The 26,062-nt window shown below is 58.9% G+C and overlaps 1 protein-coding gene across 4 annotated transcripts; it reads right to left on the reverse strand.

The window, feature by feature from the left end:
- Nucleotides 1-789: 789 nt before the first annotated feature.
- ATG4B (autophagy related 4B cysteine peptidase) lies at nt 790-25,969 on the reverse strand. Of its 4 annotated transcripts, none has more exons than XM_039228543.1 (14): nt 25,654-25,969; nt 17,635-17,736; nt 17,416-17,487; nt 15,533-15,631; nt 15,059-15,160; nt 14,511-14,583; nt 11,879-11,958; nt 5,834-6,021; nt 5,264-5,342; nt 4,828-4,973; nt 3,582-3,638; nt 3,085-3,178; nt 2,432-2,825; nt 2,167-2,249 (listed from the first exon to the last, which is right to left on the reverse strand). In XM_039228543.1, exons 1-13 carry the CDS (start codon nt 25,868-25,870, stop codon nt 2,653-2,655), a joined length of 1,482 nt encoding a protein of 493 aa, XP_039084474.1. In that variant the 5' UTR covers nt 25,871-25,969; the 3' UTR covers nt 2,167-2,249; nt 2,432-2,652. The 4 variants fall into 4 exon arrangements, with proteins under 4 accessions (XP_039084475.1, XP_039084474.1, XP_039084477.1 ...); XM_039228546.1 differs by lacking the exon at nt 25,654-25,969 and adding an exon at nt 25,076-25,177; XM_039228544.1 differs by lacking the exon at nt 2,432-2,825 and having other exon boundaries at nt 790-2,249.
- Between the last annotated feature and the right edge of the window lie 93 nt (nt 25,970-26,062).

Here is a 26,062-nt window from a genome sequence, read left to right on the forward strand (position 1 = left end):
TGGGAGAGGGGAGAATGGCCAACACTGGCCCAGGCCTCCAGCCAGAAGCAGCCTTGCAGATGCCTTCCTGCGGCTCCTGACAGGCCCCTGGGGGGCTCCCAGAGGCCACGGTGCAGGCCCTCGGCGGGGGGGCGGGGGGCTCACAGTGACCAAGGTGCAGGCTTCTGGACCGCCCCACCTGGGGAGCTGGTCTGCCTTTGTCCCCTGGCAGCTGCGGCCGAGGGCAGATGGCGGTGCTGTGTGACTCACGCTGAGGTGACTGGACGAGGCCACTGGTCTCAGCCCAGCTGGCGGGACGCTTTCAGAAATCAAACCAAGGCTGGGGCGCCTGGGGGGCTCAGTGGGTTGAGCGTCCGACTCCGACTCAGGTCATGATCTCACGGTTTGTGAGTTCAAGCCCTGTATCAGGCTCTGAGGACCACATGGAGCCCGCTTTCCCCTGCTCACACTCTCTCTCTCTCAAAAATAAACATTAAAAAAAAAAAAATCAAAGCTAACAGCACGCCGGGACACTACAGCCCCTCCTCAAAGGAGAGCTGCCATGTGTCCTAAAATCAAGTCCCCTGCATCTCTCTGGGGACCAGGAGGCCAAGGGCAGCATCACCGCCCACAGGCTGCGTGGAAGTGGGACCGGCTCCAGGCGTGCCAGTCTGGGGACAAAAGCCGCCCACGCCCACCAGCTACCAGAGCCACACCCCGGAATCTTCCTGTGGCACCAGGAACCCAGGGACCACTCATCACATCCACCTAGAACTGCAGGAGAAGTCAAGGCACGGAGAGACAACAAAATGTTTTCTATTGAAACGGTTATTATTTGCCATTAAGAATTGCAAACTACGCTACGAGGATTGAACAACATTCTCTTCAGTAAGCCTTTTTCAAAACACACGAAACAAAGCTCCCGGTGGGTCAGGCCGCCCCCCGCGCCCCCTGGCTCGTACCAACAGCAGGGCTGCGCCAGCTCCCTGAACCCCAAGCCTGCGGCAGCGCACATGTGGTCCAGAGGGGTGTGGCCGGGCTCCCCGGCAACCCCAGCTCTACTCCTGGACGGGGCGCAGGACACAGGCGGGGACACACGGCCCTGTGGACCCGTCCTGGCAGGAGGGCAGATGGCAAGCCCAGGCGGGGCCGGGCCACCTGGGCCCAGAACACAGGGGCTCAAGGCTGCAGGTGCTGACGTTAGTGCTGAGAAGGGTCTGGAAACGTCTCCAACTGGTGCCCGGGGCCGGCCTCGCGCATCACGCCGTAGGTTTTACCCTCTGGCCCCAAACCAGCTAGGAGGCAGCGCCGAGAAGGACGATTAGGACTGGGAGCCGGAGGGAGGGCCTGGGGCCCCAGGGCAGCCCCTCCCCACACCAGACCGAGACCCGACCCAGGGGAAGCTGGCAAAGAGCAAGCAGCAGCACACGGAGCGTCTTCGATGCCAGGACCCACAGAGGAGATGTGGGGAACGTGCGCCGCACTCGGGCCAGGCGTGTCCCTGTCCTTGCGAGTCACGTGCACGGTGACGTCTTTGGATTTCTACCACGCCCCACCACTTAGCTACTTCTCTCCCCAAATCCAGGAGAAGCCTTGCCGTGCCTCTTCCGGCTGGGTCTCCCCCTGAGGTAGCCCTTGAGAAAGCACGGGGCGGGGGGGGGGAGGGGCGGGCAGAGGCCGCAGAGCAGGTGGGGGCCGAGGCCGGGTCCATGGGTGTCCCGCCGCACACACCCGCCCTGCGGGTCTTCCGAGGCGGACAGGACAGAAATTCGCGTCCTTGCAACTTCAAATAGGACTTTAATTCCAAAGCAAACCCAGAACCGAGCGCCCAGGAGGAAGCAAGGCAGAGGCGACGTGCTAGCGCGGGGCCGGCAGTGTGGCGGGGAGAGCGCTCGCGGATGTGAAGGGCCCTGCTCTCGGGGGGGCCCCCTGCCTGGCCGCGCTGGGCTTCCCTCGGTGGCTCCGGGCTGGTGCCTTGTCGCCTGGACGAGCCCTCAGGGCCCGAGCCGCACAGGGCTCATGGGGGGTCGGGGAGGCTCCGTGCGAGGGCAGAGGCGGCGTGGAGCACGGGTGCTCAGTGGACGAGCAGGCTGGGTGGGTGAAATGCAGCGGCGCCAAGCGCGCCAGGGCAGGTCTGGGCTCTCGAAGGTGTCCCCAGTGAAGGGCAGTGGAAACCGTCCCCCAACTCTGGGATTTTCAGAGAGACAGGATTTCAAAGTCTTCATCTTCTGAGTCAAAGAATCTTTCCAGTCGCTCTACATCAGAAGAATCTAGGAGAAAACGAGACAACAGCTCATCAGATGCCTGGCGTGGGACCTCCGGGGCGTGGGGACGAAGCGACCAGTGCCAGGGTGCGCACGGCCCACCACACCCTGGTGCGGCCGGGCCCAGAGGACACCAGGACACTGCGGGGCTCAGCAGGCCCGAGGTCCCCCCAGGGGAAGGCAGGCACCAGAGTCCCGGAGGCTCAGCTTGCGGGAGACAGCACCCAGCACCGTGCAGAGGGGGCGGGGCCTGGGTGGGCAGGGCTTCCGGTCCCGAGAGGGGCAGCACCCCCTTCTGGATTCTGTCAGACAGTGGACTCGGTCACCAGCCTCCAGGATCTTCGTGGAAGGACAAGGACGCGGACCCGTCATCGTCACGGACACAGACGGCTTCGTGAACGGGATGCGCTCAAGGCCTTCCCGTGGAGGCCCGGGTTCCCGTACGGCAGCAGCGGATTCCCCTCGGAGGAGCTGAGGGCCCGGCTGAGGGCGGCAGCCCGGGCCAGGAGCCCGTGAGCAGCAGGAAACAGGGTCCACGTGCAGCCTGCCGCCCCAGAACTGGCTCCAGGCCGTCTCGGTGACCTGACGGAACCCAGGGGGCCGCGTGAGGGGAGGGACAGGGCAGCGGACTGTAAGGCCCACTTGGGACAGAGGACGGGCTGTTGGGCGACCCCTGGTCCCACACACACACCACCAAGGGGTCACATCTGGGGTCCTACAAATCTTAAAGGTCAGAAGCAACTGGAGCAAGACCTGGGGAAGCAGAGAGATGGGGACAGAACGTCGCACCGACCGCGGCACGCCCACACCTGAGACGTGGCCCTGTGGCCCCCAGACTCACCTAAGGACAGGTTCAGGACATCGGGGCAGGCCAGGTGGGAAGGCTGCTGGTCCACCAGCTCAAACATGGGCAGGGCGCCTCCAAGCAGCGACAGCTGTCAGGAGACACGGCCGTCAGACACGGCCCTCGGGATAGGGCCCTAGCGCCCCCTGCTCACCAAGCAGAGGGAACTGGGGACAAGGAAGGGGCAGTGGCCCCTGTCCGAGAGGCTCTCGACCCTCTGCTAAGGCAGGCCGTGCCGTCCCTTAGGCATCTGTGTGTCACCAGGGCTCTGACCGCAAGCGTGAGGCTTACAAGCAGCCTTGGGGGCAAATTCCAGGTCCCGCCTCCCCTCAACCGCACGACAGCGATGAGCCAGAAACCCAGGCTGCTCCCCACACGAAGCCGATGCCACAGGCCATGACCATGCGAGGACATTGGCACAGGTGCCAAGGGAGGTGGGACCCCACACCGGAGGCGGCCTTCCCCTTGCCCCACAGGCGGGGGACGCTACCCACCTTTCTGACGTGCTGGCACCAGTCATTAAAGTCATCCTCAGTCTGACAGAAAAACCCCTGGAACAGAAACCACAGTGAGCAGCGCATAGCAAGGCGCACGAGCAGGGCCCCCAGACGTGGTGTGGACCCCGAAGCAGTGTCCACCCTTCTCTGGAGGCCCCGCCGCAAAAGACCAGCTGCAGAGGTCACGCGCATTTTAATGGCGTGGCTGGCGGCAAAAGCCACCAGGACCCACTGTGAGTGGCATAAGCGGGCCTCTCACCCAGCGGCACCGCAAGGCGGGGAGCCCCGGGGCCCAGTCCGTGAGGACGCGCGCGGTTGCAGCCACGCGCACAGGCCTCCGCCCCTGGCGACAAGTTCCCAGGAGCTCCAGGCACCGCCAGAATTACAGGTTCGTTCACCACAAGCACGGGAGCAGGGGCGGCATCCTGTGGGGAAACCACTTCTCCTGCGTCGCCCACATGCGGCACCCTCCCTATCAAGCGAGGACGTGGCGTCCGCGGCACTGGCTGTCCAGGTTGCTCGTGTACGGGCCGCAGTCAGCCGAGATGCACTTCGTGCAACAGCATACTTGGCGCTAGCTGGATGGGAATTCAACCCTCCACGTGCCAGCCACGTCCTGCCACCCTCAGGCACCCTCCGTGGGGCCACCAACCTCAAGGCACGACGCAAGACCCACAGAGCCCATATCCAGATGTCCGTTTCAGGACCGATGTGCCTCATCTGTGACTCAATCAGTCCTCAAGGGACATCATTACTCCCAGGGGTTTCCGGCCTCCTTCCCCATCAAGTACATTTTGAGAGCACGCAAGTTACATAAGTCACATCCCAGATCTCAGCTTTGGAATCAAGAGAGAAGGACACTCATTCTTAAGAACGACTGCACAGGCACAGAAGTAAAAAAAACTTAAAAGTCAAACCCAAAGGCCCACGGAGGTGGTGCGGGGCAGTGAGCTGGGCAGGCCACCGCTGTGTTACGGGGCCCACACTGAGGCTGTGAGGGCCACACAGGGCCACGCAGGGCCACAGCCTCTGGCGGGTGTAAGTTGCTCACGGACACTGTTAACCCTTCTGTGCCCGCTGCATTCTAAACCACGGGAACGGAATACCTAGTCCAACACGTTGGGGGAAAAAAAAACCCACAAGAATCTGAAGCTTTTCTGAAACTTTCATTCCGAAGCAGCAGGACTGAGCACAGGATGGCCCAGCAGGCCAGCGCACGTGACCAGGGGGGTGGGGGGCGCACCACAGCAATGGACGGGTCGAGCTCCCTGACGCCCATCCTGCTGGGCGGGTGCTGGCAGTGGAAGCTCTCGTCTGGGATGAAGCAGCCGTCGGCAAGCTCCACCGCGGGCTGCGTCGTGTGCGGGTCCAGGTAGATGAGCTCCTCGCCTGCACCAGAGGACAAGGCGTCAGCAGGCAGGCAGCAGCCGGGGTCCCATTGCAGACCCGCTGGCCAAGACCCGCCTGGCTGGACGACACAGGCCGCGAGAGCCGGCAGGCAGCGGGCGGGCGGGGGGGAAGCTGGACTACTGGGCAGAAGAGGGCACACGGAGGCCGGCAATGGCCAAGAGGGGACGCAGACCACCCGCTGGAACTGGACGCCTTGGGTCAAGCCAACGCCCTAAGGCCACTCCGGCTGCCCTGCAGCCACTCGAGCGCCCCGCACACCCACCACTCACCTACGTAGCCGATGAAGTAGTGGGCACTGTTGGGCTTCCCTCCAATCACCCCCAGGGACTGGGGCATCATGAAGCAGTGCTGTGGGACACGGAGGGGGGAGGAGGGGGCTGAGCACGAGGTAGGGCGGCACCAGCCACCCAACAGCCAGCCTGTGTGCTCCGGGGGGCAGACCCCATTCCCTGCCAGCCCCAGGCCCACCGGGGAGACACGGGAAGGAGAGCAGGAAGACGTGGTCCCACAGAGCTTAGCCACGAAGGAATCTGCAATCGTGTCCGGGGAGGCTCCATGTAGGCGGTGGGTCTGCAGAAGGGGGACCGGGCGCCGGGAGGAGGTATGGACTGGGCTCAGAGCGGCCCGCACACAGGGCACACAGGCATTGTGGAGGGTGGGGGGGCACACCCCGAGGCTGAGGGCTGGGGGAGCAGGGGCCAGTGGAAAGGCGGTCAGGACTGCCCAGGGCGAGGCTAGGAGGCCACAGGGTGCCAGCATGGCCACAACAGCGGGGTTTTAGCAACAAGCGGTATCTCAAGCCCCTGCCACTGGGCGAGAAGACACCGGCACAGACCCACCTTCAGTGTCTCCACGTAGGCCTCGTTGATGTCCGTGAGCCCCAGGCGCAGGGGGATGAGGAGCACCAGGGGTCTCCACGGCCTAGCGCTGACCTCGGCTGCAGCAGGGAAGCCGTTACAGTGCCGGCTGGGGTCGGCGGGCAGCGCGGCGGCCCCTGCACACGGAAGACCAGCCCTGCACAACCTTCCTGAAAGACAGAGACGAGCTGTCAGGGGCTGAGCAGGGGCGGACAGATGTTCACTGAGAACAAGCTCGCAATCGACCAGTCACAGGAAAAGGGTATAAAAAGCCAAGTGCTGAAACACAATTTAAACTTGGAAAATATAGTCAAAGATTAATCCTGTCACCCACAGAGAAAAAACAGAATCACACGCTTTCCATGCACGTCCAAATCATAACTGTTACCGTGAAGTAAAGCGCCTCGTGAAACCGTGCAAACACGTGCACGGCCATGCGAGGGGCAGCTGTTCCCTCCCTCAGGAAGGCTGCTGTCTACACCTGCTGGTGATCCTTAACTGACATGCTGAAAAGGGGGCTGGCGATGCGGACAGGGACGCTCCAACAGCCCCAGCACAGCCGGCACCTGGTCTATGGTTTCTGAGCACCTTTCCCACTATGCAGAACCAGGGCTCCTCGGGTAAACCAATGACCCCAGGCCTGGGGCAGAGAGGGCACAAGGTGTACCTGAATCTAGTTAACATCCAACATGGAAGGCCGAACAACAAAAATGGCAGAACACAGCAGAAGCCAGCACAAGCCTGAAGGGGTGCCCTCTGGCCGTATTTGGAACAGTAAGGGCCATAACATATAACGCGTAACCCACTGAAGAAAGAGAATCCACGAGTCCAGTGACTCACAAAGTTTTAAAATCTAAATGAGGAGGAGGAGGAGGGCAGAGAAGGCTCTTCTTGAGAAGGCCAGCCAGCGAGCCAGCCAGGAAACGTGGAGGGAAGGACAGCTGAGGAAGCCACATTGCAGGCAAAGTCCCCAACGCATACTCAGCATCACCCTGGGCTCCTTGGTGGTCGCAAAAGCAGAGACGTGGCCAAACGGCTGCCCCGAGGAGGCACCGCCGGTGGGCAGCACCTCGCTGGGGCGCACTCTGGGGATGGCACCGGGGACTGGCCAGGTAAGTGGGAGGAGGCAAATACACCAAGTGTGGGGCCTTGGACCAAACCGGCCTGGCTCCTTCAAGAGGTCAGTGCTATGAAAAACCAGAAAAATAAACCAAGAGGGCAAACCATCAGATCAGAGGAGACTGCAAGGCCCCCAGACCACTGGCCAGGGCTGCGGAGCAGCAGGAAAGTGGGCACACCCCAGTATCCCCGACTGGGGACACAGGAGGGAGGTTAGTGGCTGAACGAACACAGGGTTGGAATTTCTCAAAACACATAGTTGGTGCGCCTGGGTGGCTTAGTCAGTTAAACGTCCAACTCTTGACTTTGGCTCAGGTCATCCCAGGGGCTCTGCACTGAGCATGGAGCCTGCTTGGGACTCTGTCCATCCCTCTCTCTGCCCCTCTCCTGCAAGTACTCATGCTCCCTCTCAAAATAAATAAACATTTTTTTAAAAATACATAGTTGGAAAGTGAAAGAATGGACAACAGAAGGATTCAACTTTCTTTTCATCTCTGGGTAATCTTTTTTTATTGTGATTTACTGTAAGAAACATATTATCTGTTTTTCCTATTTCTAGCACAGAGCTCCTAAAACCCTTCAAATTCCAAAGAGCCATACAGGTGTCTTTCGTTGTATGAATGAGGTGACTTCCCCAAAGCTTCTACGACGGGCTGGAACTTCAGTCTCACCCGACCTCTGGGGAGAGGCGCTGGGGCTGAATCGATTCAATCAACCATGACTGAGTAACAGAGCCTGCGTAGAAACCCAAAAGGACCAGGTCTGGAGAGCTTCGGGGGTGGGTGAGCACGTGAAGGTTCAGGGAGTGGTGTTCCCAGAGAGGGCACAGAAGCCGCATGCCCCTTCCACCCAGCTGTTCCTGAGCTGTGTCCCTACAATACACTGGGGTCTAGCAAATGAGCTTCGTGAGACGCTCCAGCAAATTAGTAGAACCCAAAGAAGCAGTGGGCAGAGCCTCCCGCCTACAGCTCAGAAGCACAGGCCACAACCTGGACTTAGCACCGGGGTCTGAGGTGGGGGTGGGGGGCACTGTCTTGTGGGACCAAGCCCTCAGCCTGCGGATTCTGACGCTGCCTCAGCACAATGTACAACTGGGTTGCAAAGTAGCACACCCAGCTGGTGTCGCAGAACGGCTTGCTGTGGGGGGAGTGAGCCCACATATCAAAACTGGTATCGGAATCCTACCTTCTAATTTCTAAAACAGATTTCTGGACTTTTCCCATTTTTTTTTTTAAGGTTTATTTCTGAGATACTGCAAGTGGGGGAGGGGAAAAGAGGACGAAGGAACTGGCGGGCTCTGCGCTGATAGCAATGAGTTCAACGGGGCTGGAACTCATGAACCTTGAGATCACAACCTTGAGTCAGGTCACAACAAAATTGAGCCATCCACACGCCCCCTCCCATTTTCTCTTGATGAGGTCCCTGGTGATGTGTTACTGCTGTTTCACAAAAGCCAGCTACAGGGACCCCTGGGTGGCTTAGCTGGCTAAACGTCCGACTTTCGCTTAGGTCACGATCTCGCGGTTTGTGGGTTCGAGCCCCACGTCGGGCTCTGTGCTGACTGCCAGCTCAGAGCCTGGAGCCTGTTTCAGATTCTGTGTCTCCCTCTCTCTCTGACCCTCCCCTGCTCACACTGTCTCTCTCTCCTAGAAATAAATAAAACACTGAAAAAAAAAATTAAAAAAAAAAAAAAGCCAGATGCAGAATTGACTAGTTCTACAATGTCGTTTTAAATCGTTAATTATTAGTCTTTATTAATACCACTCTCCCCAGATTTCTTCAGCTAATTTTGTTGTTCTTTTCCTAACTCCTTGAGCTGTGTGCTCCCTTCCTGTATTTTCACTTTTTGCTTTCTGGTAACTGGTACTGAATATACAGGTTCTTCTTGAATTTAGTACACATTAGATTCTGATACAGAGTCTGTAAACTTCACTTCTTTTGACCCAAAAAGCTAAGGCAGGTTTGAAATTTCCAGGTAGCAGAGTTTTGTGTTTTCCTCTATTTAGTCTACATTACTTTATACAAACGGGCACTTTAGAGAAAGTGCGTTCTGCAGCCAGAACCAGAGTTTAACGTGTATCTGCTAAACTCTCTTACTGTGGGATCTGGGTGCTCCAGACTCTTCTTCCATATGTTCGATCTGTCACCTGGTCTGCTGACAGCAGGGTTGCTGCCCGGACTCTGAGGCTGCTCTGGGACACTCTCCCGGCTCGCTGCGTCTTCACCATGAGCACGGACCCTCGCGTGGATCGGCTCAAGAGTAGATGGGTCTAGGGCCCATCACTGCTGCACTCTGGGGACTCAGCAAAGCTGCGTGTGGCCTGTGACCTCGCAAACGTCCTGCTGCCAACAAACAACGGGTTCCACGTGCACCACGCCCACAGGGCACTCTCATGCTGCCCTGATATCCTGACCACGTACAAGCTCCCTGTGTTCTCTCAGTGACCACAGAGGACTACTGCCTGTGCCCCCAGCGAGCCCAGCCGCCGCCCCAGAGTGCTGACCCATCCCCGCCAGCACCTGCTGTGGCAGGAAGGGGGACAGCCAGGCCAGCGGGATCACCTTTCTTCAGAGACAGATCATCATCCTCGTCTGCATCTGCGTGCTTACAGAAGCGTCTCCTTATCTCTGCAGCTTAGGAGAGCCTCCAGGAGCAGGCACATCTGAAGAACTTGGTTAAAAAGCCGGAGGTCTTCGGTTCTACAGACAACAGCTGGCGCAAGGCGGTTTCCCTCCCGTTCCCTCACGGCCACTGTCCTTGCCTCCTGAAATCCCAACCGCAGTCACCGCTGCTTTGCTTTATTTCTGCCGTCAGGGCGTTGGCCTCCACACACTTCCTCCAGTGTTCTCGTATTTGCTTTGCCTTCATTTGTGCGTGACACCAGACTGGCTTTTTTAATTTGTAATTCCTCCCCAGATCCAGCGACTTCGCCATCTGCTGTGCTCACGAAGGTCTAAACCCATCGACGGCAAGTGCTGGTAGGGGCAGAGGCTGCTCTGGGTGTCCTGGCCAGCCCCCCAAGGAGGGTGGGCAGAGGGCGGGAACATCCCAACCAGCAAGGCCTCCCCTCGCACAGCACACTTCGTCTGAAGTGGAGGAAAGAGGGGAAGCCAGCGCCTTCCCCGGGGAGGGGCTCTGAGGGTACTCCCGGCCATGACCACTCCACGCTGGGGGGGCCCTCGACCATGACCACTCCACAGTGTGGGGGCCCTGGCCATGACCACTCCACAAGCGGCTCTGACTACTAGGACAGCCCTTGCTTGGCCACTACTGGGTCTCCGTTTGTTTTGCTGAATCAGAGCCTTCCCTCCGAGACCTGCAATCTGGGTGACTACAAAGAGGCTGCTTGAAGGCCTTTGCTGCTGCCCTCGGGGCCTCCCCTGGGGTTCCTCTAACAAAAAGCAATTAGCACAGCCATTCGGAAGCAGGAAGCACCTTCATCTACTCCCAGTACACCTGCCATCACTGCACTCCCTCAGCCTGTGTCCTTGCTGCTGGGGTTCTGACGTTGCTCTTCCTAAGTCAGCCCCTTGACGAGCGTACAGCGCTTCTGACTTAGGAGGGGAGGAGCACAGGGCACTGATCACAGCCAGGCGGCCACCCCCGGGAACCCTCCCCAGAACAGACCCTGGTCGTCCTCAAATAAGCCCCGGCAGCACTGCCAAGAGCAACCTGAGACCCCGAGAGCCAGGCGCCAGTGTCCAGGCACACGGCGGAGTCCCCTCCAGGCGCCAGCCAGCATCCCCACCACCAAGGAATGGAGGCTCTGGAGGGCAGCAGTCCCTCGGCCCTTCCTGACACTGCACGGGGGAGCCAGCCTTGCTCGTCTGAGGGCAGGCTGGGCGGGTGACTGGGTGGACACTGAGACAAGCGGTGCCCCCAACAATGGGAGGCAAAAAACCCTGACGTATACTGGGAAGTGAGCAGACACCCAACGCCTGTAACGTCTCACTGATAGAAGAGCCCTGTAAGAACTGCTCTCAAAAACAACACACACATGGGAAGGGACTCTGTCTACACGTCAACAGGAACCATTTCCCAGTGAGAAGATCAAGTGCTGTTTCCCTCATTCTCTGCATGTTTCCATAGTTCCCAACGTGTCACAAACACTCCTAAAAATAGAACATGAGGAGAAGGCAGAGGAAAAAGATACCCATCCTTCTGCCAGGGGCCCGGTCGGCCGGCCCGAAGGGGCCAGGGGTGGTGGGCAGGGAGGGCTGGCCGGGCAGAGCACCGCGGTCTGCCGGAGGCCCGACACTGTCCCCCGGCTGAAGAGGGGAAGGGCTGGTCAGCGGCGAGGAGCAACGGTGCCGTGGCCCACGCGCACTCATGGCGGGGGGCCCCTCCCACAGAGCGGCTGGCTCACAGGGCTCTTTCTTCCGTAAGGACCTTCGACAAAACTGGAGGGAGGGAGGTCTGGGAAACGGTGGGGAAAAGGTGCTCCTGAGGAAAAAAACTAAGACGTTCAAAAGAGTTCTGTCAGCTTGGTCACACAAAAGGACTCAAGCTCCAAATTCACAGCTCACTGCCAGACCGAGCCATCGTCTTCCTCCTGGACTGAAACTTCAGCATGCCTGGACTCCTCCAGGTTTCCCATGGATCCTTCCAGAGGGAGGAAAAGAACTATGCCTTTCCTCGTGACGCACCGGTGCCCGCGGGGGGCCGAGCCGGCACACACCTGAACGCGCCATTTGCAACGAGGACACAAACACCACGGGACACTAAGGGACCCGGATCCACAGAGAATCCAGGCCCTTCCCCGAGCCTGGTGTGCGCTGGAAGAGAACTGGGGGTCCCCGGGCCTGAGTGTAGGGCACCGACCTGTGGGCCGCTGGAGGCCGCTCAGCAGGCCAGGGAGCTGCTCCCCGAGTCCCGCCGGCCACACCCCCGTGCTCCTGCTCACTTACTGATGTCCTCCATCACCACCGTGTTGTCCATGGCTATGTGGACTGCCAAGGCGCTCCACGTGTCGAAGACGGCAAGTTTCCTAACAGAAAGGGGGAGGATACAACAGTAAGCCTTCACAAGTCAAAGCCATTTCACTTGTGCGGCCCGGTGAGGCAAGGAGCATCGAAGGCTCCAGCAGCTTCTGCGGAGGAGAGACACCACAGCCCAGACTCAGCGCCTCGGGCGGGAGTAAGGCCGAGGCTGCGGCCTGAATGTCCCCGCCTGGGCCCGGTGCGCCCTCCATTACTGCACCCCATTTGTGGACAGAGAGGGAGCAGGGGTTGTGCCAACCCGGGTGGGCCCAGCACCCCACTCCCCCTGCACCTTCACATGCGGCTCTGAAAGTGCTGGACCGGCCAGCATTTCAGATTTTCCCAGAGACATCTGGTTTCACAGCTGCGGACGGCAGTGGAAAAGAACTAAGGCCAAAGACTCAAGATTCTGAAGTCACCCCGAGGGCAACCAAAGGTGTGTCAGGGTGGCAGGCGAGCTCCCCCGGTGCTGGTGATGAGGAGGGGCTGCCCATGAGAGGGAGGACCTGGTGTGTCCGGGGAGCGTGTGGAGGGCACGGGGCGGCCACACAGAGGCGCTCCCGATGGGAGGCCAGGGGATCGTGTGCGGCACGCCGCTGGCTGTCCCCCTCTCAGGCCTGCCGAGGGCCAGGATGCACAGATGCACAAGAGACAGAGCAGCCCCTCATGAGGCTAAAGTTCCAGAGAAGAGGCGTGTGGGCAGCAGGCGCCGTGGAGAAGCACAGAGAAGTGGCGGGAGCACTCCCGGGCAGGTGCCCAGTGCCTGGGGGTGAGCACAGGGTGGGCAGAGGAGACAGTGGCCCCGCCTGCACCCAGCGGGGACGCCCCGGGACGGTCCCAAGCAGAGAAGGGACGGGCACTCAACCTGCACTTTATGAAGGGGACACCTGCTGTTTCAAAAGTGACTCAAAGATGCCAAAGAGAAAAGGAAGACCGAGGAGGCAGCAAACGACAGGGCTTGGGCCAGGGTGAGGCCAGGGATGCAGTGGCCGCTGACTAGAGTCTGGACACTCCGGGCGGGGCCTGCTGGGTCTGGCAGCATCCCAGCTGTTGGTCAGAGTTCTGGAAGGATGGCACTGCCATTCCCTGCAGGGGAACAGGCTGGGGACGGGGAGTGGAGTTGGCTTTGGGTTCTGGCCGTTAGGCTGACCTGCCCCTCGGACACCTAAGGGGTGATGCTGGCAAAGCGTGTGGCCCTGGGTCTGGAGGCGGGGCGTGTGGCTGTGGGAGCCTCATGTGTGCACAGCAGCTAAGGCCGGTGCTGACAGAGAAGAAACAGCCAAGGGGCCAGGCCAGCCCTGCGGTGCTCCCAGGTGGGGCAAAGAGGCTGCAACGGAGGCATCGACAGGGACCAGAGAGCATGGCCGTGCGGCGCAGAGTTTCTGAGAGAGGACACCTGTGTTGAGGGCTACCTGCTGGGCAGCGGAGTAAATGGGGGACCCAAACTTGGCCTTCAGATGTGACGACTAGACCAATAACAGTCTCGAAGGAGCTGCTTCAGAGCAGCAGCGGGGACGAGTGAGGGGGCGGCTGAGACAGGGCGAGCCCCGCGCGGAGCACGCAGGCAGACCCTGCGTACCAACACGCGCACACACATGAACACGCGGAAACCACCCGTGTAGACTAGGAGACCACACACACGAGCCACAGAGAGGACACATGAAAACCATGCACACCACACACACAGGCCACGGGCACCGCAGGCCATGCAGACGAGCTCTGCACACGGATGACAATGCAGACCACGGAAACAGCCTGTGCACGGACCACGCAGGCAGAGCAACATGCAAACCACACACATTGGCCGCACAAACAGGCCACACACCAGCTACATGGACCGACCACAAGCACACACCACACAGGGAGACAGACGGTCCCCACAGACTAGGCTTCCGGGGCAGGCAGGGGTGGGCCCAGGGCCCTTGATGGCATGCGGGGGGCGCTGAGTAAATGAGGGGCTGGATAAGGACATGGATGGTGAGCGGGCTTGGTGCTCAACCAGGAGGTAGATGTGTGAGAGAAGGCAGCACCCTGGAATAACCCAGAGAACGCCACCAGGGCAGCCGGGCGGAGGAGTGGGCTGGGGGCCGAGGGACAAGGACCGGTTCAGACCCGCTGAGAGAGCGGCCTGGGGAGAGCCTGAGGGGGCAGGCAGTCGGGGCAGGCGCACGAGTCAGGACATGGAGGAAAAGCAGCAGGTGCAGACACGGAGCCCCAGGAAGGAGGACGTGGGTTGGCACAGAGGCAGAGTCCCACAGCAGCCACTCCATGCAGCTGTCAGTCACTCCAGACCAGCGTCAACCTTCCAGACCCTCAGGAAGCACCAGAGGACAGGTCCACATGACACACACAGGCCCCATCCTACACACACCGTCCAGGCGAAGATGTTCGTTATCGGGAAACAGAAATTCCACACAGAAGACCACTTGGTGTGGTTGCCTGTGAGGACCCTCAGGAGGGCCGTGAGGGGAAGAGACTCTCCACAATCTTCAGCAACCAAGACTCAGGAGAGTGCGATGCCACCCCCAGGGATGCAGGAGGGACAGAGCTTGGCACGTACTTGAGCACCTGGGCGACCGTGTTGGGCCCGTACCACTGGCCGATTGACTTGCCCTCACCAACTCCCATTTGTGCTGCAGGAAAGGGAAAAAGACGGCGTTAGTGACGGGAACCATGACCCTCCCGGCCCTCAACCCGAAAGGGGCGGTAGGAATGCTCCACAGAAGTCCCACCCCAGCCCCCAGGAGGGCCTCCCGCCACACAGCAGGAGGCTTCCTCCGAGAGGGGCGGTGGCCGCGTCAAGGCCCGTCCTTCACTATGAGCCAGAACCCCAGCCCTGCGGTCAGAAGCGGGAGGGACAGGTCACTCCGAGCTATGCCCCACGTGAGAACACCAATCAACACAAGGAGCACTCGGACCTCGCAAAGGGCGCAGAGCGGGACGCGCCCTCCAGATGGCGGGCTCCGGCTTTCACAGCCCCCGCCGGTCACGAGCTGAGCGGCCTTCAGCCTCGCGCCTTGCACACCCCATGGCAGGGCAGCTCTCAGGGGAACCCCGTGACTCGGCCTGCTCTGCGCGGCCGGGACCGGCGCGTCTGCCATCTCCCACCTATCTGGTGAATGGAGTAGTAACTGTCCTTTCTGTCGATGAACGCGTTGAGCACACTGAAGTAGCTGTCCGGCTGCCTCTTCCGCTGTGTCCACCGCCAATCTATCAGAGACACACAGAGGGTCAGCGTTACCCAAAGGAGAAGGAAGCCTTTACACTTCTAGAACACTCAAGCTACAGGAGATACCCCTCCCTGAACCTCTCTGACGTTAACAAATTCTCCAGGATTCCAAATATGTATATGCTAACCCATCAAAGTGAATCTACGCAGCAGACAAAACATGAGTTTAGTGATGTAAAGAGAGTTTTGGAAAGACAAACCCTCATCGGTATTCTTCACAATCACTTTTTTAAGGTGATAAAACCCAGGGGGTCACGACTCAAGACAAGCCGGTCTCTGCCCCACCAGTGACTTGCTGTGGGTGACCTCAGCCCTCAGTGCCGAAAACACTGCCTCCCCACGCCAGGACTCACCTCGGCCTAAATGCCGGCACACCAGGGCCTGGGCAAAGATCATCTGTCCACACCGCAGCATGCAGCCCCAGCCCGTGTCCGAGGTGGGGCCGGTTCCCCCTGGCAGGGCAGACAGACAGACAGGCCTCACTGTCAGACAGCCCAGTGGGCCAGGAGGCCACTGGCAGGAGGCCGGGACGCCACCTCAGTTCCGTCCCAGATGACAGGCTATTTAGAGCCTGGTTGTGCCAAGGGCACATTTACTGGGCAGTGACACATCCAGCCGATCCCTCAAAATGGCCAAACTACGTGAACAAGTCAGTTATGGAGAATTAAGAGCGTCTGGAAAACATAAGAAAAGACACAAAGCCTCACGAGTAATCTAGGAAACTTGAAATCGAATCAGGAGCCGTTTTCCAAGCCCCAGAAGGGCAGGGACGCAGGTGCCAGGAGTGGGGGCAGGGCCAGGACCAGGGGGTCAGCGGCGACAACCCTGCGCCCTGGGAGCAGGCCCGCCCCCCAGCCGCCCCCTGGCCGCCCCAGGGCATCGAGGGTGTGGCCGCCAGGCAGCGCAGCTCTGCACACCCTCTGGGCCGGGCCCTAGCGTGACAGGGGACGCCTGCACGCCCTGCCCGAGGGGCCCTGGAGAAGCAGAGATGCCAGGGTGGCACCCTCCCCCCGGCCAGGTCACCTCAGAGCCTCAGGGGCTCTTAGAGCACAGTGCTCCCACACAAACTAGTCCTCTCCACGTGGCCACGGCAGGAAAGAGACCACCGTGGCCCGTACAGGCAGGCCGCCTCCTCCCGGATGACTTCACCAAACCACACATGGCTCCTCTCAGCCCGTCCTGTGTCCAGACCGCAGACTCGCAGGACAGCGGGGTCCTGCCAGCACCGCCGGGCGCCCCCGCCCCAGGGCGCAGTAGACAGGTCCCACCATTAGACAGTGGCGTGTGGTGGCACAGGCCTCGTCTCCCCACACCTCAGCGCTCCTCGCCGACCGGCACGACCGCTCTGCCACACGCACCCCACTCCAGGGACACAGGAAACCACGTCTGGGTGAAGGGCCTGGGACCAGCCATCAGGGAGCTGTGGCCTCCTGGTGCCTAACCTCTGGCCTTGGGTTCTCTGAATGGCAAAGGCCAGGGCAAGCGCTGGTGCCCATGCTCTGTCCGCCTCCAGGGTCCCAACAGCGAAGGGTCACTTTCAGTGGGACGTACGCTAGTGTATGTACGCACACACGTGTGGACGAGTGCCAGCCCTCGGCCCTCCCACAGCGAAGTGTGGGGCACATCGGAAAAGGTGTGGAGGCATCTGACTTCGGCTCAGGTCACGAGGTCACGGTTCGTGGAACTGAGCCCAGTGTTGGGCTCTGCGCTGACAGTGTGGAACCTGCTTGGGATTCTCTCTCTCCCCCTCTCCCTCTCTGCCCCTCCCTGGATCCTGCTCTCTCTCAAAATAAGCTTCAAAAAAAAAAAAAAAGTGCCAACACAGGGCAACGGCTTCCAAAGCCGCGGGCCCCGCAGCAGGAAGCCTCTGGTGCCACCACGGCCCGGACAACACCCACACGCACGACCGGGAGCCTCCAAGGAGCGACACGCGGTGCGCTGGTGACACACCACTCGTGTTCCATTCTGTTCCATATGTCTAGCTGCCGGTTGTGACTCAGATTCCTGATTTTAGGTCCCAGGAGGAGCCACGACTTCCCTGCCCGCAGAAGAGTCAGGAGTCCCGGGTCTGGCCCAACGCTGCCACACCAGGGCAGGCCCTCGGCCACCTGCGCAGTGCAGGCTGCCATGACAAGTACAACGAAGAGACAAACATCTGGCGTGTGGAGTCGACTGTCAAGCTCCCTCCTCAGAGAGCACGCCTGGATCGTCATGTGTTGTCCATGCGGATACTCACCAATAGCCGGGAAGTTTTTCCTGTACGTAAACCAAAGTCTGGACGCCACGTCGGACAAGATCTCATCCTTTTCTAGGGATTATTTAAAAGAAAAAAACACGCATAACCTTAACTTGGTAGGTCACATGTTCCAGAAAGTTAGAAGATAACTATTATTACCACAAAACGCTTTTGTAGACTGAGCCCCGTGGGCACAGCAGGCCTCACTGCGGCCAATACCTGTGGAAATGCTGTATTTTCTACCCAGTATCCACACAGGCTCTGAGGTCTCCGGGAAATCTTCAAATTCGGCAAATCGAAGAGTGTCGTAGGTCAGAGTAGCTATTGAAACCAAACACACAGTGATCCCATTTTTATAATTTCATAGGACGGTAACAGAGATCATCTCCAGCATCTCTGTAGTAAGAGCTAGGTGGGATTCTGCATCTCAGCGGGTTGCGACAACCGCTGTCCCCCACCCCAGTCCTGCCTTCCAGCAGACACCTGGTGAGGACCCCTGGGCCAGGCCAGGGTGGGGAAGAACTTAACACTTCTTTCTTTTCTTTCTTTCTTTTTTTTTTTTTTAATAAAAGAGAATTAGAGAGAAACAGAGGAAGAGTGGGGGGGAGGGTCAGAGAGAGAGGGAGACAGAATCTGAAGCAGCTCCAGGCTCCGAGCTGTCAGCACAGAGCCCAACGCGGGGCTCGAACCCACGAACCGTGAGATCATGACCTGAGCCAAAGTCGGATGTTCAACCGACTGAGCCCCCCAGGCGCCCCAACACTTCTTTAAGAGTCTTTCTTTCATTAATTTTTTTTTTTTTTTTTTTGAGAGAGAGAAAGCGCGCATGTAAGCAAGGGAGAGAGATGGGGAGAGTCCCAAGCAGGCTACACACTCAGTGTGGAGCCCAACCCCGGGCTTGGTCCCACGACCCCTGAGACCAAGACTGGAGCCGAAATCAAGAATCAGGTGCCCCAGTAAGTACCTGTTTTAAACTTAAACCTCCAGGACAAAAGTAACCCTCGCACCCCAGTGCACACGGGGGCCTCAGACTGAACAGATGCTGGGATAAATGTCCCCTAGGAGCAGGCGCTTCAGGGGACAACGCCAGCCAGCTGTGGAGGGCGGGACACGGAGTCCAGAAACAGCCAGACCCCCGAGGCCTCTGCAGCTGCCCCCACCCGTGACGCTCCACGAACAGGCCGCCGCTCCCACCTCCTAAGGTCGCTGTGTGTGGCACTAGCAGGACCTGGGCACCATTTTATTCTGTCGCTTCAATTAAGAAACTGGAGAGGCCCGGGTCCCTCTCTGCCCCTGGAACCCGACTGAGGAAAGTCTGCCACACAGCCTGCAGGGCCGGCGGAGCAGACAGACGCCTGTGAGGCCAGGTGCACGGGTGTCCTGGCCCCCGCCCTTCGGCTGCCCCTCACGGGCCCCAGGCACACAGCTCTCACGTGCTGGCTCCCGGGCCCCGGTGGTGCCTGTCACTCGTCCCTTTGGCCCATAGCTTCCCAAAACCTAGTTGTTTCTCCCACATCTGAATTTATTTTCTGACAATACCCTCACCTTTTGGTAACGATGACATATTAATTTTTAAAACTCCAAGACTACAAAAGTATTATAAAAAACCATTTGGTTTTTCATGCCCAGCAGCGAATCTCCTTCCAGAAGTCTGCATGCAGATCCACAAGCGGAACTACACCACACCCGTGATTTCCTCTCTCTGTTCTGGTCACCGACACGGTCCCTCCTCAGAGACGCAGAGCTCCTCAGACGTCTCACGGCCTCACAGCACGAATGTCCATGCCCTAAGTGACTCAAACACCCGGTTTCCCGCCTGGACGTCCCTGCATGTCGGTCCGTGCTGTGTGCAAGCCCCCAGGGGTGCTGGGGGTACAGCGCTGGTAATGGGGGATCACATCCTAGCTCAGGCACTCATGGGTTCTAAGTTCTTTGGGCTCCTTGACCTCCCGGTGTAGAAATTTCCTTACCCATAAAATGGGGTGTGTATGTGTGAGAATAAGACGTTCTTGCGTCGTGTCTGCGAAGTGTCCGTGACCCCCCTCCCCACTGTGAGGCACTCACACAGAAGCTGGCAGACAGAGGGCTCCATGGTCAGCTGGAGTCATTACGATCGAGGACGCAGAACTGCAGGTTCAAAGGTATGCGATTCTACTACACCCAGAAGGTGAAACTGGACGTGCGGCTAATTCCCAGGCCCAGGGGAGTGGAAGCGGGGCTCCGTGAACAAAGAAATCCACAGCAGCAGAAGAGCCTGCGTTCGCCACCTGAAGAATCCGCGGCTGTCAGCCCAGACCCAGCTCTGCCTTTTTTCTTTTCACCCGAAAGCAGACAGCATCTGAGCAGTCCTGTGCTTCCAGAACAAGCTTCGCTGCCCAGAGTGCCAGAGCATGACGGCAGGCACTGGGAGCCGCCACTCGCTGGGCTTCCACACACGCAGGGACCCTGCTTGACGTGTGTGCCTTGCTCACGCTCCCACAGCGTCCACCGAGCCTCTCTGCTGTCAGGAACGGCCCGAGCCCACGAGCCCCTTCTGTCACAGAAGATTCCCTGTCTCGCACACGACTGGAATGGATTCAGGCTCCAGCTTCCCACGGGGCCGCGACCACCGCAGTGTCCCTGTTACCTCTCTAGCGTCGGGACCCCTGGGCTTTAACCAAGGCACACACTCAAACCCACAGGGAGTCTCAGGGACAAAGGATGAAACAACCTGTGCGATCTCAAGTGACAGCATCACAAGACCACACTCGCCCCGCTCTGATGGCCGAGGCCCTTCCACGGCCACGGCTGTGAGGTACAGGCGAAGGGGTCTATCACGAGCCTGAGTGCTCCGGGCGGCGTCTCCCCACCCAGCACCGCGTCAGGGGCGCGGCACGTGTCACAGGGCCACTGCGCGGTATCAAAGCTGGGGCCCCTCTGATGTTGAGAGGTTTTCATCAATGAAGCGGCTAAACGCAAGGCAGGCATATTTCTTAGGTTTACTAGCAAACTTTACGGGCAACCACGCCAACTTCAGAGGGAAAGGAGGAAGAGGTGCTCCATTAAGTTGGCACCGGTCACCGAGTTTCATACCACAGCCAACAAAATCCCAGGTTGTGTGGCCTCAGATCCTTTACCACCTCGGCCAAAAGCAAGCAAGGAGACAGACACTGGAAGGGAATGAGCCACTAGGAGCGACTCCAGCTCTTGCCAGATCGTCAGGGGCCTCGAAGTGAGGACGGCACACATCACCCGCGGGTCCCCTGTCCCCCCACACCCCTCACACCACTGCCCCTCCAGCTGACCACCCCGAGGGGTGCGTGTCACATCCCACCCGCCTCCGGACGCACGGTCCCCAGCGCACCGCAGCATCCTTGGACAGGGCCGTGGTCACCTCCCGGTCCTGGGGGATACTTCCTGGAACACACTCCCCACCGTGTGGAGCCAGAAGGCTGACCCTCACTTGGTAGTGATCTTTCTGTGCCTCGGTTCTCTCACTGGTAAAATGGGGACGGTTGTGTTCCCAAGGACGGCGTAAGGAGGAAACTCGAAAGGCTGTGCACCACGGCAGGGGGCAGGGGCGCACAACAGGAAGCACAGCTCCGCGTGGGTCCCCTGGGAGTCGCCGAGCCACAGCGTGGAACGAGAAGCCCTCACGGTCTGTAACTGACCTGCAGCCCCAGGCCACAAGAGCAGGAAGCTGGCCCGGAGCGCGGACTGTGGGAGCACCAAAGAGCATCGAAGGCCCAGACCCCTCACAGACGCCAGCCAGCTGCGACACTCGCGACGTCTCACCCTGGGAGAACAGCACGAGCCCCGTGGTTCTGCGGCAGTTCTGACCAGGAGAGTAAGCGAAGGACCCCTCTTCCCTGTGCAGCCACCTCGTCCCCGCCCGATCGCCCCCCTGCCCCCGAGGGCAGGACCCACCCAGCCCTCCCCACACACAGAACGGGCCCCACGGCCTGGCACCTGCACATCACGCCCCCTCTGCACAGGCCCCAGTGCCCAGACCAGACCAGCAAGCTCCTGGCCTTCCAGATCTTACTCTCTAATGGACAAAGACAACATTTTTCTAAATTGGTGCACTTCCGATGTTCAACTTTCTAACTTGTAGGGAGATTTGGTTTGGGGGACAGAAAGCCCACCTGCTGGCTGCAGGACACACAGCCCAGGTCCCCTGACTGCAGAGTGGGACACAGCCACTGGCTCTGTCCAGCGGGGTGGGGGCACAGCCTAGTACGAGGTCCCAGCAACATGCGCAGCACCCGGCCGTGGTTTTCAGCACCTCCTCTTTCTCTCTGTTATCTCAAGCCTCACGATCTCAAAGATGGAACTAAATCTTCCTTTCCCGTCACAAAACACTTCTACCATCAGCATTCATTTAGTGAAGATATGTACTAACAACTCTGCAGAACAGAAAGCATTGCAGGACTCCCCTTCAGAAAACAGTTCAAAGGAAAAACCAGTACTTTTCTATTTTAAAACTAAGCTCAAATCACTAACAACTGCCCAAACTGGCCAACGGGAGGCAGCCACCCCTCTATCGGCTCTGGGCACACTGGCCAGCCTCACTGGGGCTCCGGGGGCAGCCTCTTCCCTCCCAGAGAGGCCACCGCAGATTACTTAGCCCTCTGTTTAACTGCGTCACTGTCCCGTGTGATTATCAATCCTACGTGAAGCAGTTCGCATGCCTCGCACGTTAGAAAGGGTCAAATCCCGACAGGAATGACAGTCCCCTGACTCCCAGGAAGCGACTGCAACTCCCACTAAGATGGCGTGCGGGGCAAGCGAGGCTGACAGGCGCCGTTCACCGTGAGAAAGGGGCCCTTTCCTTCAGCTGGTCACCTGGGTCCCAGGCACTTGATTTTCCACATTTCCTCCCTGATCACATCCGGAAGAAGCAGCAGAAAGCCCTTTAACAGTATGATAATTCCATTAGAAAAAAAAAAAAAGTTCTGATTTAATGTTATTAATCTGACAGAAAAATACGGAACCGTGCTCAACAAATGTAGCCAATTTCTCTCCACTTAGTACCAATCACACTGAAATTCAACCAGGGAGAATCACAAAAAAACACACCACTAGATTTTTTAGACCTTACTGTAAAGCATCACGTTTCAAAGATATTTTCCCAGAACACCTACAGCTTCTAAAAGACCACACTTTATAAATAAAATCAAAAGAAAGTTCTCCCCTCCTTTAAAAATACTTACACTTAAGGAGCACCTGGGTGGCCAAGTTGGTGAAGTGTCTGACTTCGGCTCAGGTCACAATTTCATGGTTCATGAGTTCAAGCTTCAGATTCTGTGTCTCCCTCTCTCGCTGTTTCCACCTAATATTAACAGTCTAGTTTTACGCAACAAACTCTCCAAACTGAAGTTCTCACAGCACAGAAATGGGGACGGTATCACAGATTCAAGTTCTGCGCTTTGATTACCAGCCACGTGCCAGACTCAGCGCCAAGACCTGTGAGCACAAGGCGCGCGGGCCCCATCCTCCAGGGCCGGGCGCTCAGCTATCTAACCATTGGTACCCACCAGTTCCCTGAAGCCAGGGCTGGGGGCTCGGGGGAGAGCACAACCGGCCTGTAGCCGGCCTGCCACCTTCTGGACCCCTACAGCCCGACCAACAGCCCTGGGCACCCCTCGCCGGCCCCTTCTCTTTCCTTCTCTACAGACCCTCCAGCGACTCCTCCAAAGCAGCATCCCACACACTTGAACCTCTAGTCCGGCCCACGCCTCAGCTCCAAGCCGGGGACCCAAGTCTTCCGAACATCACGACACAGACGTCTAACAGCAGTTAACAAGTACAAAACCAAACTCCCAACAGCTTCCCCACCAAGCAAGACGCCCGAGGTCTTGTCTTCCCCAGTGGTTCCTCAGCTCAGGCTTTACACCTCAGCGCCATCTTCACCTCCTTCCTCTCGACGCCTCCTGCCACCCCATCACCTCCAATCTACACACGTCCTGTTGTTTCAAGCCTCCAACACATCCAGAATTCGACTGAGCTAAGTGCCACGGCCGCCCACGGGGCTGCCTGCAACAGCCTCCTAACCGGAGCCTCCTAACTGGCCTCCCAACCTCCATCCTTGGCCCCCTTGGTAGGAGCGGCGTGTCCTGGACAGAACAGCCAGAGTGAGTGTGCAGAGCACACATCCTGTCACGGTACCCTCCACTCCAAACCTCCCAAAGAGCCACCACCCCACCTAGAATACACACCCCAGGTCTGTGCCTGGACCCAATCTGTCTGCCTTCAGCTCCTGACCTCTCACGCCAGCTGCGGCAACCCCCCCACACTAGGCCCTGCCCTTCCTTCTACACCGCGTTCGGGTCTTGGTGAAAACGTACCTCTGTCCGCTGAGACATCCTGCCTACAACTCCAACCCTGCCTGGCCTGGCCCACGTCACACTTCCACGTGAGCCACATGGCTTTTGTCTGTTCTGTTCACTTCTCTAGCCTTAAGGTCTAGAACAATGCCCAACACAAACCTCTCACTGAACAACGAATGTAGTTTATTGAATGGATCACTATAAAAATAGAGCAACCAGAAATTGCATAAGATTTGGTCAAAGAAGGCAGAATCCGTAAGTTCTCCAGGGACCACTAGTCATCCCTACAAGGACGCACAACAACACATCAGGAAAACCCTCCACTGCTGCTTACGAACATCACGTGTACTTTTATTAGTCTCAAGAGGGACCCCCAAATGCGAACACCTTCTTCTAGTTTGAAACAGTCTCCGTTCTCGCCGAAGATGCCATCCGGGAATCGTCACGTGGCGAGCACTAACTTCAACCTGACACTTTTCGCGTGCAGGCAGTACAGCCGGCATTGAACTACGTTTTCCACCTTAACCAGCTCTCTCGTGTGAAAAGTCTGAACTTCCCGAGCAGTGCTGACTTTAGAAAAAGTGAGTAGTTCTATTCCTTTCACCACCCCTTGCCCCCTGCCCCCAGCAAACAGTAAAACACGTTCTCTTTTTAAAACAAACCTCTCAAAAAATAACCTGATTGACATGCTCCTTTGGGAAATAACAGCTATGGTCTCCTCCAGCCACCTAACATATTTATTTCTTTTAATGTCTTTATTTTTAAGAGAGACAGAGAGAGAGTGCAAGGAAGGGAGGGGCAGAGAGACAGGGAGACAGAATCCGAAGCCGGCTCCAGGCTCTGAGCTGTCAGCACAGAGCCCAACGAGGGGCTCGAACCCATGAACCGTGAGATCATGACCTGAACCGAAGCTGAATGCTCAACAAACAGAGCCCACCAGGTGCATCGCCCCAACACATTTAAATGATAAGATGCTACAAATCATTGAAATACTGACTATATACATCTGCATCCCAGTTTCCAAGCTGAGATTTCAATAAAATTTTGTTGCCATTGCAAGAAAGACACAGCACACAATGCCACCCAGGATGACAGGTGGAATGACCCAGGTGGGGGAGGGGAGCAGTGCTTGAGGCCAATCAATCCCTACAACGAACGAAAGGGCTACGACTGCCCTGGAAATGCTTTCAAGGCTACTGAACAAAGACCCAGAACAGCTTGCCAGCGAAATGAGGGGACGGCCTCCTCTGAACAGAACATGATGAGACAGACCAGTACACCGTACATGCGGATATTCGCTTACGGACGTGCACACACGGATAATACACACACCCTCCCGCCCGGCCACGTACTTTGCATTAGGACCCCAAGAAGTTAAGTTATGATGAGATGAATTCAGTTTTTCTCTTCAACCACGGAAAGCAAGCTGGCATGATCTACTGGTCACTGAATTTAATTAAGAAAGAAGAAGCGTGTGCCGTGAGTATGTTCCTGGCCTCCAGAGAATTCAGGAGTCTCCACTTCTTAATTCCCGGGGCATGAGGTGGGGCGGGGGGAGACAAGGCACTCGCCGGCCGCAGTTTCTAGAGCCAGCTCCGCCCGACCCCCAACGAGCGCCCGACACCGAGGCGGTGTCCCGTCTCGGACACCACGCCGCCCCTTCTCGTCCGAGCCGGCCTTGGACCTGTCGCCGGGCGCCCGAGAGCTGCGGACGGGACCGAAAGAGCGCCGAGACACGCAAACACCCGCTGTCACATCCGCGCCGGCCTTCCCACGGACGCCGTCCCCGCCCCGCTCCGCGTGAGGGCCAGCACCGCCCCGCGGCCCCGCGCCCAGCCCGCACACCCGCCGAGGCTGGGTGACGCCCCAGCGGCCGAGGGGACAGGAGAGCGCCGCCCGCGGGTAGCCCCGCACCCGCCCGGGGCCTCACCTGCGTCCATCTTCCCTCTCCGGCCGCCGACTGAGAGCGGCGTCGCTCCGACGGTTCCGCAGCGCGACGCGACGGTCCGCAGCCGGGGCCAATCCGGGCCTAGCGGGAGCGGGCGGGGCCGGAAGTGAGGGAGGAAAAGCACCTCCGCCATCTTGGCGTACGGCGGCGCCAGAAGCCAGGGCTGGGCCCGCGCGCTCGGCTCCCTGGCGGCCTGCATCGTTCGCCCCGGGGACCCCGGCAGCGACCCGTCGAGCTAGCGGAAGCAGACGCGGGAGGGCGGCGGGGCCCCGGAGTGGGGGGGCGCGTTAGCCCGCCGTGCTCAGGGGCTGCCGGCGCGGCCATCTTGGCGTACGGACGGGCCGGCGCGCCATGCCGCCGTACGGGCCGGCCGGCCCGGGGCGCCCCCGCC

Source organism: Hyaena hyaena, unplaced genomic scaffold (assembly GCF_003009895.1).
Source record: "Hyaena hyaena isolate Hyena2069 unplaced genomic scaffold, ASM300989v1 scaffold_31, whole genome shotgun sequence".
NCBI classification, from domain to species: domain Eukaryota; kingdom Metazoa; phylum Chordata; class Mammalia; order Carnivora; family Hyaenidae; genus Hyaena; species Hyaena hyaena.

Coding starts and splice junctions, on each gene's coding strand:
- ATG4B (XM_039228543.1), bottom strand. CDS start 25,870: ATGCAGGCCGCCAGGGAGCCGAGCGCGCGGGCCCAGCCCTGGCTTCTG. Junction 17,488..17,634: donor AAAATACAGCATTTCCACAG/GTATTGGCCGCA, acceptor AATAATCCCTAG/AAAAGGATGAGATCTTGTCC. Junction 5,343..5,833: donor CCTACGTGGAGACACTGAAG/GTGGGTCTGTGC, acceptor CGTGTCCCACAG/CACTGCTTCATGATGCCCCA.